Source organism: Tachysurus fulvidraco, chromosome 11 (assembly GCF_022655615.1).
Source record: "Tachysurus fulvidraco isolate hzauxx_2018 chromosome 11, HZAU_PFXX_2.0, whole genome shotgun sequence".
In the NCBI taxonomy this organism is placed as follows: Eukaryota; Metazoa; Chordata; class Actinopteri; order Siluriformes; family Bagridae; genus Tachysurus; species Tachysurus fulvidraco.
Window position 1 is genome coordinate 24,852,129 of NC_062528.1, and position 20,996 is coordinate 24,873,124.

Consider the following 20,996-nt stretch of genomic DNA (forward strand, 5'->3'; position numbering starts at 1 on the left):
TGGATGTGAGGGGACCAGAGTGATTTTCGTGGCTCTTTTGCACACTCTGGGGGAGTACAGGTCTTGGAGAGTGGGGAGAGTTGTGCCAATGATTCGCTCAGCAGTCCGGACTTCCCTCTGTAGTCTCCTGAGGTCAGATTTGGTGGCTGAGCTGAACCAAGCAGTTACTGAGGTGCAGAGGATGGATTCGATCATGGCAGTGTAAAACTGTTTCAGCAAATCCTGTGTCAGGTTGAACTTCTTCAGCTGACGAAGGAAGTACAACCTCTGCTGAGCCTTTTTCACAACGGAGTCAATGTGAATGTCCCACTTCAGGTCCTGGGAGATTGTGGTTCCCAGGATTCTGAATGACTCCACTGCTGTGACAATGCTGCATGATGGTTAGTGGTAAGCGGGGAGCTCCAAGGCTCAGGACCGTCGCATGGATATAGATGGATGTATAGTAAATGGAAGGAAAGAGGATTTCATGTGCGGAAAGAAGACATCTGCCTCATTCTGACAACTGTGAGTACAGTTTGCAAAACCGTGGGTATGGATTGGGAAAGCGTTCGCACGGTTTATGAATTTGTGGGTATGGATTACAAAAACTGAGGGTACGGGTTACAAATCTGAGAGCACGGATTGTTAACTCGTGCGTACGGTTTATTAACCCGTGCCCACGATTTGTAAAACTGAGGGAACAGTTTAATAATCCATGAGTACAGTTTATAAACTGAGGGGACGAATAACCGTGATCACGGATTTGTGGGTCTTGTTTTCTTTTCTCCAAGCGGTGACCTGGCAGCTCCATATAACTCAGTACGTTTTTGTTCATTCTATTGAAAAGGTCAATAATGGATTAATGAAGGAGTTTCTATAAAATAGTAATGTTAGTGTACTAGTTTCAACAGTTTTTGTATGAGATGTTTATGATCAATGCACTAAAGCATAAGAGCAAAACTTATACTCTGTGTTGTCTCCTTTTCTCTTAGGTTTCACTCCATTAGCTGAGATTCACAGTGCCTTCAAAGGCTGATATAAAGACTGATATAAAGACTGATATAAAGGCTGATATAAAGACTGATATAAAGACTGATATAAAGAATGATCTTACTCTTTCATTCTTTAATCCCTTCTTGTTAAGCTTTTAGTGCCATAGAGCTGCTTCACACTAATGTCTGTACTGACTGCCTTCTGATGTAACTTTAGTCTTTTGTGGATTCTTTCTGTCATTTAAATGTCATGTAAAAGTTTATTTTAAATGAATGCGTTCCTTTTTAAACTATACACTTTAAATACACACAAAAAATCAGACTTAAATGAATCTGACTCTTTAAATCTACACTTGTCCTTTAAATCCTTTTGACACTGTAAGATTTACTGCATATTGTGATGAATGGTGTTAGTGGGTAAAGAAGTGAGAACAGAAATCATTCGTACTGACGTTCAAAAGATGAATCAGTTTGTGAAAGCAACATTGAAATGCAAATGAATAAAGATGGTCTTACCTCGACAACTCAAGTGTCGTTCATGTCTGTTCACATCATCACAGCTCTGAACCGTACACACACAAACTTTAAACTGAACGCCAAATCACTCCCACAATGCAACACGTCAACAGTATAATAATGTATTACAGATCAAGTGGCTAAAATATAAGAAATATTGTACATTTACAGTCATTTAATAAAGTACACAGTATGACAATGTTTTATGAAAACACACCACAATACTGTTAGGAATTATTTGTAAATTTACAGTTATGTTAAGTCATGTTATGTTATGTTAAGTGAAACAGGATATGACAGTAGATTATTTTATCCAAAAATGATTGGTCTCAAACCTGAAAAATATTCCCTCCCTGCAACTTCACTTGGAACATTACAGCACGTTATTAACTGGGTCAAAACCGACCCTAACAACACAAATGTCATAATTTTCACCATTTTTCATTATTTTATAATTTAGTAAAGAATATATATATATATATATATTTATATTTTTTTAAATAGAGTTTCCTGACGGGGGGCACGGTGGCTTAGTGGGTAGCACGTTCACCTCACACCTCCAGGGTCGGGGTTCGATTCCCACCTCCACCTGTGTGTGTGGAGTTTGCATGTTCTCCCCGTGCCTCGGGGGTTTCTTTCGGGTACTCCCCCTGAGTGAATGAGAGTGTGTTTGTGCCCTGTGATGGGTTGGCACTCCGTCCAGGGTGTATCCTGCCTCGATGCCCGATGACCCCTGAGATAGGCACAGGCTCCCCGTGACCCGAGAAGTTAAAGCAGTAGAAAGTGAGTGAGTGAGAGTTTCCTGACAAAGTCAAAAATCCTTGATGCAATAATCAAATTTATGTGGTACTTAAATTATGCATTAAAACTCTAAAAACAGGTCAGTGCCGACCCTAACACGAGGAAGGTTAAACGGGAATTTTTTGTGTAAGAGTGTTTATGTCATTATTGTGTAAGAATGTTTATGTTGTTATTGTGTATGAATGTTTATGTCATTATTGTGTATGAATGTTTATGATGTTATTGTGTGTAACATATTGAATATGTTCTACATATATGAGGTTATGAGGACATCTAGTGGTTATGTTGTGAAAAATCCCAGAACCCAGGAATGCATTAAAAACAGAGTGACATGCCTTAAGGCGATTATGATTGGAGTCATAAGACACATGGGAATAAACCCCAGATGTTGTAATAATCTTAAGGTAATATATAACTAGAGAATAAAATAACCACACTTGAGTCAGAGGGTGGATAGAAGGGGAGAGGTTTATTATTAGAACTTAGTAAAGGGGGGTAGTAGGAGTGTAATCTGGAGATCCAGGGTTCGAATCGGAGGAAGAAGATGCAAAGGTGGGAGAGAGGGGACGAACATAGGCATAAGGAGGAGGGGAGCCGGGAGTTCCAAGCTCAAGGGAGCAAGGGTACGTCACTGATCTGAAAAGCAAAGCAAAAGTCTGTGAGTTTGGTGATTGGCACCATTCATTAATTTATGATAGGATTGTATGTGGCGTAAGAGAGGATCAACTAAAAGGCAGACTTCTAAGAGAAACAGATCTCATAGTGAAAAAGGACATAGATATCTGCAGGGCCAGCGAGATCACGTCGAGTCAGATGAAAGCACTCAATGATGAAGTAAATGTACACAAAGGTGAATCTATAAAGCCAAAGAAAAGCGACACCAAATCAGAGCAGACGTCAGTGATGATAAAGGAATGCAGCAGAGTACAGAAAATGCCCAGCTTACGGCAAAACATGTAAGTCTTGTCAGAAGAAAAATCATTTTGCAAAGATGTGTAAAACCAAAGACCTGCAGAATCAGAATAAAATAATGCACGTGATTGAACAGGATGGTAACATGTTTATTGGTACAGTAACAGTGGAAAATGAAAGCAATGTAATGTCCAGCAACTCAAGTAAAGAGGATGAACAATGGGTCAAGACAATCCAGATAAACAAGAATGATGTTAAAGTGACACTGGATTCAGGAGCTGAATGTAATGTTCTGTCAGAAAGATTATACAAGTTGCTAAACATATCAGGGAGACAGCAGAGGTCAAGCTGCAAACTTGTTATGTATTCTGTACACAAGATGGCGCCATTGGGCGAGAGAGCACTGAATTGTGTGTACAAAGGAAAAAATACATAATCCTGTTTGAAATAATGAAGCATGATGTACCTGCCATTCTAGGACGTGCTGCATGTCAGAGAATGGGCATAATTAAAAGGCTCTATGAAATTAAAAAGATCAGTGACATTCTCAAGGATTTTGACGATCTATTTGAATGATTAGGATGTTTACCTGGAGAACACCACATACAAATTGATCCAAATGCCAGACCAGTTGTGCACGCACCAAGAAGGATTCCTGTAGCTCTTTGAGAGAAAGTGGTTGAAGAACTACAAAGACTGGAGCAGATGGAGGTCATCGCAAGGCAAACTTGAATGGGTCAACATCATTGTAACTGTAGTTACACCGAAGAAAATGCGTATTTGTATTGATCCTAAAGATCTCAATCTGCCAATAAAAAGAGAGCTTTATCCAATGGTGACAGTAGAAGATGTGGTCTCAAGAATGCCGAATGCAAAGTACTTTTCTGTGTTAGGAGCAAATCAAGGGTTTTGGCAGATGAAGCTGGATCATGAAAGTGCAAAGCTTTGCACAATGAACAGGCCAATCGGGTGATACCGTTTTCTTAGGTTACCTTTTCGTATATCCTTAGCCTCAGAAGTCTTTCAGGGATCCATAGCATAACATTATAGAAGGACTGGAAGGTGTGGTAAATATCATCGATGACTTGCTGATGTGGGGAGACGTCACTGAAGAGCTTCTACTTCTAAAGGTTAACAAAGCTGCTGGAATGTGCAAATAAAAAATTAAAACTCAACAGAAATAAGTGCAAAATAAGAATGACGGAGATCAAATACATAGGATACATACCGAGTGCTCAAGGAGTTAAACCAGATGAAGAAAAGATAAGGGCAGAGACTGAAATTCCATCACCACAAAGCAAGAACTGAAAAGATTTCTAGGAGTAGTGCAATATCTGGCAAAGTTCATTTCAAAAAAGCCACAGCAGAGGATGTAGAGATGCAAATGTTAAAAAAGTCAGTGCTGAATGGGTGGGCGAAAGAACGATCTACGATGCAAAGATCAATACTGCCATACGAGTGGAAATCAGTCATGACGATGGTCTGTTATTCAACGCAAATAAGCTCATTGTTCCAAATCAACTGACAGGAAATGATCAACAAAATACATGAGTCACACCTGGGAATTGTCAAATGTAAGGCAAGAGGCAGAGACATTTTGTACTGGCCAGGTATGTCGACACAAATTGAGGATGCAGTATCCAGATGTGCTACCTGCAATGAAAACAGGAACAACAATAAAAAGAGCCATTGTTCCAACATGATGTGCCAAGACGACCTTGGGGGAAAAAATAGGTACAGACATTCTTTACCATAATGGTTCAGCAGTCCTGTTATGTGTGGACTACTTTTCAAAGTACATTGAGGTAAAACTACTCACGGACACGACAACCTGTGTTCAGGGAAATGAGACCCATCTTTGCAAGACATGGAATTGTGGATATAGTAATATCTGACAATGGACCTCAGTATGCAAGTGCTGAAATTTCAAGTTTTCCAGTGGAATGAGGATTCTGGCATGTGACTTCAAGACCTGGTTATGCACAATCTAATGGACAAGCCGAGATAGCAGTGCAAAAAGTGAAAAATCTCTTAAAGAAATCACAGAGTAGTCAATGTGATCCGTATATAGCACTACTGGAATACCGCAACACACCAATGGAAGGGATAGGATTATCACCTGCACAATTACTGATGGGGAGACGTCTCAGGACGAAGCTGCATACATCATCTGCATTGCTTACCACAGAGACAATGTCTCAGGTGCATGAGCAACTTAAGCAGAGACAGAAGAAAGAGAAGCAGTATTATGGACAGATGGCTAAAGACTTACCTGGTCTGCAACCTGCAGAAGGAATAAGGATGCAAAAGGGAGATTCGTGGAAGCCAGCTGTTGTTCTGGAAAAGCATGAACATCCACATTCTTTTATAGTAAAGACTCCTGATGGAAAGCTGTTCAGAAGAAATCGTAGAAATTTAAGAAAAACAAGAGAAACAGACTCTAACATTTGAGCAAAGCATTGAAATGGATACTGATAGTCAGCAGTCAGTTGATGCATCACAAAACAATGCACTTGACAGTAAGGACATTACAAATGAAAGAAATGATGATGAAAGCGTAGAGAAATAGCAAGCTTACCGTACAAGGTCTGGAAGAATTGTAAAAATACCTGAAAAATACAAAGATATAAAGTTGAAATGTAATAATTTCTGAGTATTAATATTAATTTTGTGAAAATGTGTTGAATAATTTTGCAGTTATGCTGAAAAAATTGGTTGATGAAACTCAAATGTTGTGCTTAAAAGTTTGTGCAGAACTTCTATGCATCTGTATAAAGGAATATACTTAGGAACGGGGATGTAACGTTGGATGTTATACATATATGAGGTTATGAGGACATCTAGTGGTCATCTGATACAATGACATCCAGAGTCACGTGTGTATGTTTTGTTACTGAACGAGCATATAACCACTAAACCACTGAACATGGACATCAGACCACTGTTCTCTTTCACTGAGAGACAGATAGACTTTAGTGGTGTTGATGAACTGGACAAGATTACACATTATTAAACACTTTAATAAATCACAGAGAATTAGCAACAGATTAAAGTGACAATAACAACAACGACAATAAGGCATGTTCTTATCTTTAGAAGATTTTCTGGTTGTCCTCACAGCAAATTTATTTGTATGAAGGATTGTAAAGTCCAATCTGTGCAGCATGTTGATTTTCAACCCAATCGCTACCTAACTGATGATCAGCTCATCATTTACATCTGATATAAAAGACCTTTCGAGGTCTTACAGCAGCCATGCTCATGATACCAACTCATCTTTTTTATTTTCTTTAAATAAACCCTGTGTGTTCTGGAGAAGTTCCTCTTGTGTGTTTTGGAGATTTTCTCATATCCACATTTTGTCCTGAATCCTGGTTCAGTAAACTCTCATCTGTTCACCTGCTTTACTCCTGCAGCTGTAAAATATTCACTCAACTTTGGTCCAGTTTGTAATAAGTCAAGAGAAATAAATGACATATCTAACATCCTCATGTATAACTTTGTTTTTCCTCTAGTTCATCCTAATGCTCTGTAATGAGAGAGATGAAGGAGAAGGAAAATCTTTTCTTTTGTGAAATCTTCACAACACAAACCTTCCTGTAAATGTGATAGAATGGATAAAGAGAAAAAAATGAAGGAAGTAAAAAATTTCTTTCTTCCTTTCTTTCTCACTTCCGATAGGAGCGGTGATGGCACAAGTTTGTTACTTTAATTCAGTTAATAATTAGTTAATGAACCTCTAACTCAATTATTATAAAGTTAAACATTATTACTATTATAACCATTATAACTTTTTATAATGTCCCACTTGTGTTGCCAGATCCCTTAAGAAAAAACAAGCAGCCATGTCTATGAAAAAAGGCCAAAATAAGTGTAATGAGTGAGAAGCAGGATCCATGTTTAACGGGAGATCCGCGGGACCCGGTGGGATTTGGCCGTGTAGCCTAATAATAAGAATGGAGTCAAAACATGACGTTGAGAAGAAGATTAAAGCGGCTGTTTACTTGACAAAAGCAAAGCAAGTCAGACATCTGGACACAATTCTCAATTGTCACTGAAAAAAATGAGAAAGAGTTAAACTTCGTAAGTTGCAATAAATGTGCAAAAGTGTTCATTTACAACAGACATAAATCTGGCACGTCTGGCCTGAGGAGACATACCTGCACAGTTCTCAGTGGCACTGAGATAAAGCACTTCCTGATCACGTTAAGCAAGATACTATGGAAAAATGTGTCACACTTGGCTGTAAAGATATTAGACCGTATGACATCGTTCCTGGAAATGGCTTTGTTGACATAGTTCAGCACTTTGTTAACGTAGCCGCTAAATTTGGTACATTTGATGTGAGAGATGCGCTGCCACATCCAACCACTGTGTCTCGACATATCGAGGAAAAAGCACAGACTCTGCAGTCGTCAGTGGCAACGGAGATAAAGTCCATCATTCAGACGTATGGGTGTGCCATAACAACGGATACATGGACAGAGGATTACCATAAAACTTCATTCATATCCAGCACCTTTCATTACACAAACAATAATTTTGTACTTGTTTCGACAGTATTGTTTGTGGCTCCATTCGAAAACGACGTGTCAAAAACAGGTGATAACATTAGAAACTTGCTGTTCCAGAAACGTTGTGCATTTGGAATTGACATGTCATTGCTTGTTGGCCGTGTTGTGTTTGTGACTGATCGCGGAGCCAACGTACACCAGGCTGAACTGCAATGCACATATACTGAACGTCATTCTGTCCAGCGCATTTGCCCCAAACGTGTTGGCAAAGACACCTGAGCTGTCTGAATTGTTCACCAGTGTAAAAAAAACTGGTGAAATATTTCAAACATTCAGGACTACAGAACAGCTTGAGAACATCCCTCAAATAATCCATCGAGATCAGGTGGAATTCAAATGATGCTATGCTAGATTCTATACTGCAGCCGCATGATGAAATCTCCACATTGTTGTGCTCCATGGTCGGTCAGATTAATCGAACACTGCCAAGCAGCATCCCTCGAGCCTGAGTCTTCACGTCTGGAAGAACTGATGAGCACTAGCGACACATCAGCAAATCCCCTCCACATGATCTACAGAATTGCGACGTTCCTGACTCCCAAAATGCGATTGCTACGGATGTTGTGCCCAGATGCAAGAGATGACGTGAGTAAAGGTTTGTAATATGAAAGAAGAGTTAAAATTGGCTATACTGTTTTGACAATTGTTATTTAATTTGTTTGTAGAGATATAAAGTGAAGTTATAGTCTAAATGTATCTGTGAAAAGAATAGACCTTGTATATTAATGTATCTTTCAGTAATTAATGTATCTAAACATTTGTTAAAAGCACTATAAAATAAACTTGAATTGACTAGACGGATAATCCGCATAAAACTTTCTAAGAAAACATGCGTTTAAAATTAGAAATGAAGTACACGCAGTGCATTAGAACAAGTTTAGTAAAGTCAAGAAATATAAAGAAATGAATGAAAATGAATAAAAATCTTTAAAAGGTAAATTAATAAGATTATAGGACAAACAAAACTCATTTTAATACAAAGTAATTGCTTTTTTACAATTTAATTCAAAGGTGCAAAAGACATGATCCAAAAGATGAAGTTTGACCAGGTCCAGGCCACAGCACAGGATGAACCACCACCAGACAAAAAGCAAAGCTGCTCTGACCGATTTGCAGACTGGGAAGACAGTGCATCCTGCATTTCAGCACCAAAGGTGATCGATGCTGGAATAGCAGAATGTCTTGGCACCCGACTCCCAGACAAACCAGATCCAGAGAATGTGCTTCAGTGGTGGAAATTTAACAAAGAGCGCTTTCCTGTCCTCTCAAAATGTACACGTTTTATTTTGAGTATTCCCGCTTCGAGTGCCCCGTCAGAGAGGGCATTCAGTGTGTGGGCGGATCTTGGAAGAAAGACGCACAAGTCTGAGACCGTAATCAGTCAGTAATATACTTTTTCTTCATAGTAATGAGGTAAGCAATGCAAGGCCGAAGACTCAGTTATCAAATGCATTTGTTTGTTAAGTAGGCTTAGGCTACATATATTTTAGTATTTTCTTTTTTTGGTAGTATTATTTATTTTCTTTTGCAATACAGCCTGTTAAGCTAAGTGTGAATGTGAAATAGTCTAATGTGAGATTTTCTTGAGGCATTTTATTTATTATATTTATTTTGTTTTGTATTTAATTTGTTTAAATTATATAGCATATTTTCTAAGCTCTAAATTAAAGTTATTTCATATTGGGTTTGTTAACAGTTAATCATTCGGTGCATGTCTGTGTATCATGCAGTACGTTTATAAAATGAGGTGCCGCTAGTTGTGGTTTTGTTAAAATGGTTAATGCTTTATAATAAAAAACAAATGTTTCTGTCAGGTGTGTTGCTTTGGTTTAGTATTAATTTATTTAAATGCAATCATGTTTAATTCTGTTATTCTGGACATTAGCCTGAACTAATAATTAGTCTGATCATTTGTATACAATCAAAATTTTCACAAGCTTACAAAAGAAAATCCACGGGAGTGGGCGGGAGTGGACACAAACATCGCATGTGCAGGCGGGAGTGGACACAAACATTGTGGGTGCAGGCGGGAGTGGACACAAACATTGCGGGTGCAGGCGGGAGTGGAACACGCAGCTTGCGGGCGTGGGCGGTCCTGGTCAGAAATTCAGTGGGAGCGGCCGGGTGCAGGTTTCTTTCACCACACATTCTTTACCCCACTCACCCCACACACACATCCCTCACACACATACTCTTCACCACACACACACCACTCACACACAATCTTCACCCCACTCACCACTCACACATGTTTTATGTAGCACCATAGTCCTGGAGAAACATTGTCTCATTTCACTGTGTACTGTGTCAGATATATATATATGTATATATGGTTAAAATGACAATGACAATAAAAGCTTCTTGATTTGACCTGATTTTGGATCCGGAGTGGCCGCTGACTGCTACTGCCACGCCGCAATCTTGGAACATCAATAATGACCTCAGAAATAATGCTGACCGTTAGTTTATCAGAAGGACTTGGTTGTACAATTCCACTTGACAATAAACTTGTAAAGAAAGGACATTATTTACATTTACATCATTTACTGTCCAGTGTCACCAAAATGAGGATGGGTTCCCATTAGAGCCTGGTTCCTCTCAGGGAGTTTTTTCCTTACCACCGTCACATCAGCCTTGATCATTAGGGATAAATGTTAGAGAGAAATAGTAACTCAAACTTTATCATCTTTATTCTATATTTCTATACTTCTGTAAAGCTGCTTTGAGACAATATCCATTGTTAAGTGTAGTGCTTTAAGTATAGAAACATATAATAATAATTACAAAGTTTTAAGTTAAGTTACTATTTATCCCTAAAATTGATCCCTAATGAATAAGACTGAGGTGATGTAATGTGACGAGATGTAATGTACTGAGTAAAAAGTGTCTGAATATTATAAATATAATGTGATGATTTACCTTATTCAAATACATGAAAAAATCATTTCAATTAATAAAGACTTAAATCACAGAGGAGATTCTTTACATTAAAATAAATCTCTCATGTTGTGTAACTTTACTTTATCTTTAAAGTCCTTTTCTCTGTAAAGCCACACCTCCTCTCTCTGTTACACAATAACACACTGAACCAGAAAGTTCATTTCGTAGAAAACAAAACTTATAGATCTCTCTCTCTCTCTCTCTCTCTCTCTCTCTCTCTCTCAGTGTGAGTGCAGGAAAATGGCAGAGGCCAGTATTTCAGTAGATCAGGATCACTTCAGCTGTCCACTGTGTCTGGATCTCCTGAATGACCCAGTGACTACTCCCTGTGGTCACAGTTTCTGTAAGGTGTGTATTAATGCTCACTGGGATCAGGAGGATGTGACGGGCGTCTACAGCTGTCCTCAGTGTAGAGAGACTTTCACTCCAAGGCCTGTTCTACACAGGAACAACATGCTGGCTGAAGTGGTGGAGAAACTGAAGAAGACTGAACTCCAAGCTGCTTCTCCTGCTCACTGTTACACTGGACCTGGAGATGTGGAGTGTGATTTCTGCACAGGGAGAAAACACAAAGCCGTCAAGTCCTGTCTGGTTTGTCAGGCCTCCTATTGTGAAGATCATCTTAAACCTCACTATCAGTCTCCTGCCTTTAAGAAGCACAAGTTAGTTGAAGCCTGTGCAGAGCTCCAAGAGAAGATCTGCTCTGAACATGACAAACTGATGGAGATCTACTGTCGTACTGACCAAAGCTTCATCTGTTACTTGTGTACGATGGAAGAACACAAAGGTCATGATACAGTTTCAGCTAAAGCAGAAAGAACTAAAAAACAGGTGAGAACTGGTTATTATTATATATTTTTATATATGACTGTCATTCAGTGTAAAGTGTGTCAAAGTGTTTTGTAAAGACGTGTGAAACAGGTCAGACCAGTCAGTGCACTTTAACATTGATATTTAACACGGTCATGTGCCACTTTATTCTGATTACAAAGTCTATTTTGTTTTACTTCTAAAAGTGTTGAAGCTTCTTTAAGACACATTTATATTTACATACACACACACAACAAATTCTAATTTAAATTCTAATTCAGTTTATTTTAACAATTCATATTTTCTCAAAGCAACTTTACAGAAGTATAGAAACAGAAGAAAGAGAACAAAGAAATAAATATAATGGAAGAATAAAAATAAATACATACAATTAAAGTTTAAAATGAAATAATGTAAAATACTATATATCTACATATAACATATGGTGTAATAACAGTGGAAGATGTTTAAGGTCATTTTCGAGTACAAACAACACCTTCAACTAAACGAGTGAGTGAAAGTGATTGTGGAAATGTAAAAAGAACCCCTAGCTGGAGATCTGGGAAGCTTCTGCTCATAGTTTGGTCTAGATATATTTGTCCTGATCCAGGTTGAGGAGCCTCTGGTGGTAACCAGGAGAGTTCCCCCTGGTGGGACTCCACATCATCACAGGGCACCATGTTAAGAGCAGTCTGATATAAAGAGATCAGCAGGAAAGGAGAGGGTGATGAGTGTGATGATGTGTGCTGGGGACAATGTAGTAGTTTCTTATTTAATTACAGCTACAATTCTTTGTATTTTAATTTTATTTCTATTAATTAAACCTATTTTATTTGGTCTCAGAATGAGTTAAAGGAGGATCAGATAAAATCCCAGCAGAGGATCCAGGAGAAGCAGAAGAAGGTGCAGGAGCTGAAACAGACTGTGGACATTATTAAGGTGAGGAGGAAACTGAGAGATTCACATAAACACACACATTATAGAGTCACTGTGAGAGAGAGAGTTGATCTTTAAATGGATCTGTGTGTGTGTGTGTGTGTGTGTGTGTGTGTGTGTGTGTGTGTGTGTGTGTGTGTGTGTGTGTGTGTGTGTGTGTGTGTGTGTGTGTGCGCGTCTGTGCGTGCGTGTAGCGCCCCTAGCGTTACCGGCTAATATGGGGTCACTAACCTGAGCTCTTTTAAATAAATATCTAACAATATTAAGCCTAATCAATTCGTCTCATCTTTACCTTGAGTGTGGGTTCTATTTATAATTAAATATATCAACAGGTACCGAGAAAAATGAAACACACTAAATACAGACACAACACAATTTAAACAAAATGAACAGTTTACTAAATGTGTGATCAGATAAAATATTGTGCAGATTGCTTTAAAAAAAATCAAGGTCAAGTTTAAATGAAAAATATCAATAACATCAAATTATTACTCAAACTTGTCACAAAATAAATAATAAAAGCCGGCAAAAGTAAATGAAAACTGCACTCAGTCTACCAGTTGCAGGCCTGTACGTAGCTGGGGTTCGTAGAAACCAAAACAAAATGGCTACTTCACCACGAGGGCAACAAACGGAAAATAGTACCTTGATGAAGATGGTTTGTATTCCTTACACGCAGCAGAAAGAAAAAGGGCGCTGAAGAACACAGACAGAGCTTGGATACTTCACGGGATACTCCTTCACCACACGAAGCCCTTGCTAGTTGAGCTAGCTATCCGCCAGTCCGTTAGCCAAGTTCATGCACATGGCGCAGTAATCCACCACTTAAATATCCGTTCGTCAGAGGCGAGGTCGACGTCTTTCCGATGTCTTTACCACTCCAAACAGAAACTATCGCTTCTAAGGGTTCGGGTTGAACACCTAATTAGCTTCGTTACACTAATTAAAGAACAGATCGTACGTTTTAGTGCAGCAGCTCCATTGTCTTACTCTCCCTCCTTTTTTCTCTCCATGCACGCGCGCACCCAGCATACACCCATCATCATGTGACACAAACTTAATAAAACTTAAAATATACAAACAAAATACAAGTTCTTTTTAAATCATCTTTACCAGCATATGTATATTATTTAAACAAAAAAAAACACAATTAACAAATAATTAATTATTTTTAATTACGGTTATCTTATACAGGTATCACGTGACTCATTACTGGCCAATGAATTTTAATTTACACAACATTCAATTGGACAACTATTTACATGGAACATAAACAATTGTTTTTTGCATAAATGGATAAATCTAAAACAAACACCCATAACTTTATCTGGGTTACACCCTCCCCTTTCTAAATGTCTGTATGTCCTCATAAGACACTAGGAAAATTAACTAAGGATCTTTAGGGGTGCAATAACTTTAGGTACTTATTGTTTCCTTACTCTGATCCAATCTTAATAACAATACCCCTGTGCACAATAGTTAGAGGCTGATCTTTGGATCTACCTAACTCATCATACGTGAGTCTAATGGTTGGCTTCACAGATCTCTTTTGTCTGGGCTCAGGCCTGGACACAATGTCTTTACGGACATCAGTCTCTTCTTTTCCTGCTTCAGACTCTGATTCAAGACCAGATGTCTCTTCTGAAGTTAGACTTTCTTTGCACTCCTCATCTCTGTTCTCATCAGACTCAGAGTCCAAGTCTCTCTCAGGGTATTCATCACCTATGCAATCTCCTTCTGGAGTAAGGTGGGAGTCCACATCATCATCACTTGTAGGTCTAGAAACACTGGGAACGGTAGGTGCAAACTCTCTCTGTGAAGTTATACAATACTCCAACTCAGAAGATGAATCGGAAGACTCTAACTCTGGAGTCTCTGAGCTTACATCTCTCTTATTTTGTGTGAATGCTCTGGTTCGAGGTCGGACTGGTAGATTTTTACCAGGATCAGCAGGGGGCATTCTCACTAGCTGTCCAATGGGAAGAAGATGATCTCTGTGTATTGTCCTTGTCCCAGGACTACCATCCTCCTGCTTGACCTTAAACACAGGCAGATTAGGCAGTTTTCCTGTAACTATATAGGGCTCATGTTTCCACTTGCTTTCTAGCTTGTGTTTCCCTTTCAGACCCAAGTTCCTAAGAAAAACTCTGTCACCAATTTCTAATGCTCGAAAAGTGACTCGATCATACAATCGTTTGTTTCTCTGGTGCCTTTTATCTGCATCATCAGAGGCTAACTTGTAGGCTAGCTTCAAATTCTCTTTTAGCTTTGCAACATACCGAGAATGACAAGTGGTCTCTATACCATCAGGGGACGTTCCAAAACATGTCAACTGGAAGTCTTGCCTCACGCCCAAACATCAAGTAATAAGGCGAATAACCAGTGGCATCACACTTTGTACTGTTGTATGCATGAACCAACTAACTCACTTGTTGACTCCAGGTGCGTTTCTTCTCATGGCCCAAAGTACCAAGCATTGACAATAAGGTACGATTGAACCTTTCGGGCTGCGGGTCTCCTTGTGGATGATATGGGGTTGTCCGAGACTTACGAATCCCCATCAATTGCAGGAGTTCCCGAATCAATCGACTCTCAAAGTCTCTACCTTGATCTGAATGTATCCTAGTAGGGAGTCCATAATGTACAAAGTACCCTTCCACAAGGATCTTTGCCACGACTTGGGCCTTTTGGCTTTTAGTTGGGAAAGCCTGAGCGTACCGTGTAAAATGGTCTGTGACTACAAGTACGTTACTAAACCCTTTGGAGTCTGGCTCCATGGAAAGAAAATCCATGCACACTAGGTCCATAGGCCCATGGCTTATAATCTGGTGTAATAGAGCAGCTTTCTGTGGAGGGGTCTTATAAGAAATGCACTTTCCACAATTTTTTATGTACTCCTCAACATCTACAGCATTTTTGGCCAGAAGAACCTACTCCTGATTAGTTCAATGGTCCTTTCCTGCCCAAAGTGTCCTAAATCATCATGCATAGCCCGCATAACCATTTCTCTGAACTTTCTTGGCAAGAGAAGTTGACAGACCTCATCTCCTGATGATCGTTTACTGAAACGGTACAACAAGCCATCTTTCATTGACAACTTTCCAGTTTCTCTCTTCAGATGTAAGAGCTCTGGGTTGGTGTTCTTGTCATCTGGCCAATTCCCATGATTTACAGCCTGAATGGCTGGTCCAATAGCATCATCCTCTTCCTGAGCTCTCCTGAGATTCTGCCTAGACAGAAGTTCAAGGGACTTTAACTCCAGGTGTGTCGGGAAAGCATACAGGTTTGGGACACAATGAGGAGATGCCCCCATCTGAGTAACAGACAGGTGAACTGGTAGGAACGGCTGGCTGAGACCCAGGCTGGCAGAGCGTCTTCACACCAGACTGAGGTATTGTCACCCATTCATCTGCTCCATTCACATCTGGCATGTTTCTAGATAATAAGTCGGCATCTATATTGTGTCGGCCTGGTCGATACTGGATGTCAAATTCATATGTCGAGAGGGCAGCTAGCCAGCGATGCCCTACAGCACTGAGCTTTGCTGTGGACAGCACGTATGTAAGGGGATTGTTATCGGTACGCACTGTAAATCTTGCTCCATACAAGTACTCATGAAACTTGTCAACTACTGCCCACTTGAGGGACAAGAATTCTAACTGATGTACAGGGTAATTTCTTTCAGATGTGCTCAGCTTTCGGCTAGCGAATGCAACAGGTCGTAAGCCCTCAGCAGACTCTTGATATAATACGGAACCCAGTCCTTTTAAGCTGGCGTCAACATGCAGGATGTAGGGCTTTTGAGGGTTTTCAAAGGCCAGTACTGGTGCATGTGTCAAACAGTGAATAATCTGGTGAAATGCATCTGTACAAGATTGATCCCATCTTGCTCCAAACGGTTCGGACTCTCTCAAGTAAACTCGTCACATCCAAGGCTTTTTTCTTACTCTTCTGAGTGGGAGCATAGCCCTTAGTGAGCTCAGTAAGGGGTCTAACAATTGCAGAATAATTCGCAATAAATCTGCGATAATAGCCACAAAATCCAAGAAAAGACTGCAGTGTCTTTAGGTTCGTTGGCATAGGCCACTGGGTAACAGCATAAATCTTTTCTGGGTCAGGGGCAACCCCTTCTGCAGACACAATGTGCCCAAGATATTTTACCTTGGACAAGCAGATCTGACACTTATCTACAGAAAGTTTCAGCCCAACCTCTCCAAGACGGTCAAGGACCTTGAGCAACCTCTCTTCGTGCTCTTCCAGTGTCTTTCCAAAGACAATTAAGTCATCAAGATATACCAAGACTTGTAAAAGGTTCATGTCCCCAACTGCCTTCTCCATTAACCTTTGGAAGGTAGCCGGAGCCCCTGTAATGCCCTGTGGCATACGTTCAAATTGATAAAATCCTAATGGGCATATGAATGCGGTTTTCTCTTTGTCTTCTTCAGACATTGCTATCTGGTAGTAGCCACTACGCAGATCAAGTACGGAGAACCATTGACTCCCTGACAGTGCATTCAGTGCATCCTCAATGCAAGGTGTAGTATACTGGTCAGGTATGGTTCGGCTATTTAGCAGTCTGTAATCTATGCACATCCTGACAGTCCCATTCTTTTTTCTAACCACTACAATTGGAGATGCATAGGGGCTTCTAGATTCAGCGATGATCCCGGCCTGCAACAGTTCCTGTAGATGCTTTCGCACATCTTCAATGTCAGCAGGAGCCAGTCGACGAGATCTCTGACGAAAGGGACGAGTATCTGAAAGTCGAATTTTATGCTCCACTCCTTTAGCTAATCCTACATCCCACTCATGCATAGAGAAGACATGAGACTTCTGGGCCAGTTTTCTACGCAGTCTATTCTTCCATTGTTCTGAGATTGGAGAGTCGCCGAAGTTCATCAAATTTATATCACACTCAGATGAAACTGTCTCTCGAGGAGGAAAAGTAGTGACTGCATCAGCACGATAAATACATCCTATCACTGCTCCGACAGGTATAGCAGTCTCTTTCAAGCATTCATTCTTGACCAGTACTCTGAAACTCTTGATATCTACTGCTCCACTGGGCACAACCATAGGGTGAAGAAACACACCTGCAGGAAGATCAGCTTTTGGGGAGGAGTCAATCATCAGGATCTCATGCTCCACATGATTCTTTAACTCAACCTTGCACATTGCATGTGTAGAATCTCCTGGCTGTAAAATCAATGGGCCTGCACCTTGCCATCTGACCTGACCAATCTCTTCATCTCCTTGGACAGAAGCATCAATCTTATTGTGTGCAGGTTCATCTTCCTGTACATTAACAGAAATGCCAAGGGTTTGGGCCACATCAATACCATTCTCCCTACATTGTTTCACTAGCCGTCTGACGTGACTAGCATTTGTACCCACAATAACTGGTGTTTGGTCTTCAGCTCTAGAACTGGGACATATGAGAGCAAGAAGTGTTACAAACCTGGCTAGTCCCAAGCACCTCCGCTGGATATTCCAAGTCTACCACTACATAGCCACGGTAAGGGTAGCTTGTACTAGATTCACTCAAACCCCAAAGTGACAAACCAGAAACAGGCTGTATCGGTGTATCGGACAAGTATTTTTCATACCAATGCTCGAAAATGATGGTCACCTGTGAGCCACTGTCCAGCAACGCAGTGCAGGGCTTTCCATTTATTCTCAATGGCACTATGCTAGGTGGGCCAACCAGTCCATCAGGAACTCCTGTACCCACTGGCTTTTCAATAGTATTGTTCTTCACTGTGCAATTTAAACCACTAGCGGTGGTGTCACCTGGCTGTTGGCTGTTCTTTGACGTTTTTAAGGCTTGAATGAGCTTTTTAATGACTTTTGACTGGTCTTCTGGGTTCTGACACTTTGCAGAAAAATGCCCGTTTTCACCACATCGATAACAGAAGTGTTGATCTGAACTCCTGAATGATTTTCTTGGAGAACTGGCCACTGGTTTTGAAGAACTTATGGCTGCAGCTTGCGGTTCAAAAACATTCTGTGTAAATTTCTTTTGTAGGCGCTTCATTTGTTTTTTCAATGCTAATACTTCACAGTCAGAACTGTTTTCACTAGTTGTAGTTAGAGGAGATTTCTCTACATGGTCTGATCTAACTTGAGCTGGCTTTGACACCACAGCAGCAACTAACGACTTGAGCTCTTTTATCTCAGATTTCAAGTGTTGAAGTTCAGTCTGTTTTACCTCCATCTGATGTATGATGCAGGCACCTTGCACAACCGGACTAATCTTTCTCCTTGAGGCTTCATACTCTTCCTCTTCACATATCTCTCTCAATAATTCGAGAAATGTGGGTTGCTTTGCTTTCCTTTCTCTTAACCGGAGATTGACCAACATCAGATCAGAAGCTATAGCGCCTCTCAATAACTGTTCTAATCTTGCTTTATCAGCACAATCAGAAGGAAGACCACCTTTCTGGATCACCTTATTTAGTGAATGTTCAAGCCGTCTAAGGAAATCAGAGAGCTTTTCACCAGCTTGCTGCTGCAACGAACAAAATGCAAAGTACAAGTCATCTCCTGACTCTGCTGTACCAAAAGCATGCTCAAGAGCCTCTAAACCAATTCTCAGGACTCACATCTGGATTACTAGCTCGCACAGCTTTAACAAGTTCTAGTGCTGGGCCTGTAGACAGTCCATCAGTCTCTCCGTTTTTTCTCTTTGAAAGGAGCAGTCACATTCCTCCACCATGACACGTGCCTGCTCCAGCCAGTGGTCAAGCTGTTCTTCCCCTGCTGGAGTGGGCAAATATCCCAGAGAAAAATCGTAGGCGGCGATAGCTGACATGTTCCACTTGATGGCTTAGAGGTCCTTATCTAAAAGATCTGACACAGCTCGCAGTATCGCCTCTGTTGGGATAGAGGCAGGTTCTTCTCCTGGAAAGAACGTGCGAGATCCTCCAAGGATCCTCCAGACCTTCAGCCTGCTAACTTCTGATTAAACCCTGGCACATCTGTTTGAGGGGCATTCATCGGCTTCGGATGAATAGGCAATGGTTCACCACCCCATGTCAGGAAAGATTTCAGAGAGGAACACTCTCTCCTCGTTACTATTTCTTTACATTCACACAAAGACCACATAAATTAATTGGTGGCGGCAAGCTAACAGCGTTCGAGCCTCTGACATGAACACGGCCCCAACTTCTTCACCTTCTGAAGAGACATCTATCAATATAAACTTACAACTCACGTCATCATGGATGAATAACCATAATGGCACGAGGTTCATCTAAGCTTCAATCATCAACCCGGGCCACCATCCTTTTAAGCTCTAATGCGAGCTCTGCTCGGCATTGCCATGTTGTAACTTTATTACTACTGTAGTTGAAAAACCCCCTCAATAATCCAAGCGGCCGCCTCCCAATTTATGTAGCGCCCTAGCGTTATTGACCGGCTAATATGGTGGGTCACTAACCTGAGCTCTTTTAAAATAAATATCTAACAATATTAAGCCCTAATCAATTCGTCTCATCTTTACCTTGAGTGTGGTGTTATAATTAAATATATCAACAGGTACCGAGAAAAAAATGAACACACTAAATACAAGACACACAACACAATTAAACAAAAGAACAGTTTACTAATGTGTGATCAGAGAAAATATGTGCAGATTGCTTTAAAAAAAATCAAGGTCAGTTTAAAATGAAAAATATCAATAACATCAAATTATTACTCAAACTTGTCACAAAATAAATAATAAAAAGCCGGCAAAAGTAATGAAAACTGCACTTCAGTCTACCAGTTGCAGGCCTAGTACGTAGCTGGGGTTCGTAGAAACCAAAACAAAATGGCTACTTCACCACGAGGCAACAAACGGAAAATAGTACCTTGATGAAGATGGTTTGTAATTCCTTACACGCAGCAGAAAGAAAAAGGGGCGCTGAAGAACACAGACAAGAGCCTTGGATACGTCAACGGGGATACTCCTTCACACACACGAAGCCCTTGCTAGTTTGAGCTAGCTATCCGCCGTCCGTTAGCCAAGTTCATGGGCGCAGTAATCCACCACTTAAATATCCGTTCGTCAGAGGCGAGGTCGACGTCTTTTCCGATGTCTTTACACTCCAAACAGAAACTATCGCTTTCTAAGGGTTCGGGTTTGAACACCTAATTAGCTTGCGCGTTACACTAATTAAGAACAGATCGTACGTTTTAGTGCAGCAGCTCCATTGTCTTACTCTCCCTCCTTTTTCTCTCCATTCAAACGCGCGCACCCAGCATACACCCATCATCAGGTGACACAAAACTTAATAAAACTTAAACAAAATACAAGTTCTTTTTAAATCAATCTTTACCAACATATGTATATTATTTAAACAAAAAAAACACAATTAACAAAATAATTAATTATTTTAATTACGGTTATCTTATACAGGTATCAGCGTGACTCATTACTGCCATGAATTTTAATTACACAACATTCAATTGGACAACTATTTACATGGAACATAAACAATTGTTTTTTGCATAAATGCATAAATCTAAAACAAACACCCATAACTTTATATGGGTT

The 20,996-nt window shown here is 40.2% G+C and overlaps 1 protein-coding gene and 2 long non-coding RNA genes across 3 annotated transcripts in view; 2 read left to right on the top strand and 1 right to left on the bottom strand.

The window, feature by feature from the left end:
* Window positions 1-249: 249 nt before the first annotated feature.
* On the top strand, window positions 250-1,495 carry LOC125145930. The gene is made up of 2 exons (XR_007144409.1): window positions 250-504; window positions 972-1,495. It is a non-coding gene; the product is annotated as an uncharacterized LOC125145930 (long non-coding RNA).
* A 1,235-nt stretch (window positions 1,496-2,730) lies between these two features.
* On the bottom strand, window positions 2,731-7,322 carry LOC113662855. Its single transcript, XR_007144392.1, has 3 exons — window positions 5,779-7,322; window positions 5,473-5,591; window positions 2,731-2,924 (listed from the first exon to the last, which is right to left on the bottom strand). It is a non-coding gene; the product is annotated as an uncharacterized LOC113662855 (long non-coding RNA).
* A 3,601-nt stretch (window positions 7,323-10,923) lies between these two features.
* LOC125145877 (E3 ubiquitin/ISG15 ligase TRIM25-like) overlaps window positions 10,924-20,996 on the top strand; it is a 19,575-nt gene continuing 9,502 nt past the window's right edge. The window contains exons 1-2 of the mRNA XM_047820453.1: window positions 10,924-11,545; window positions 12,368-12,463. Of these exons, the coding sequence (XP_047676409.1) occupies window positions 10,955-11,545; window positions 12,368-12,463 (687 nt within the window). The 5' untranslated portion in view covers window positions 10,924-10,954. The remainder of the gene's footprint in view (window positions 11,546-12,367; window positions 12,464-20,996) is intronic.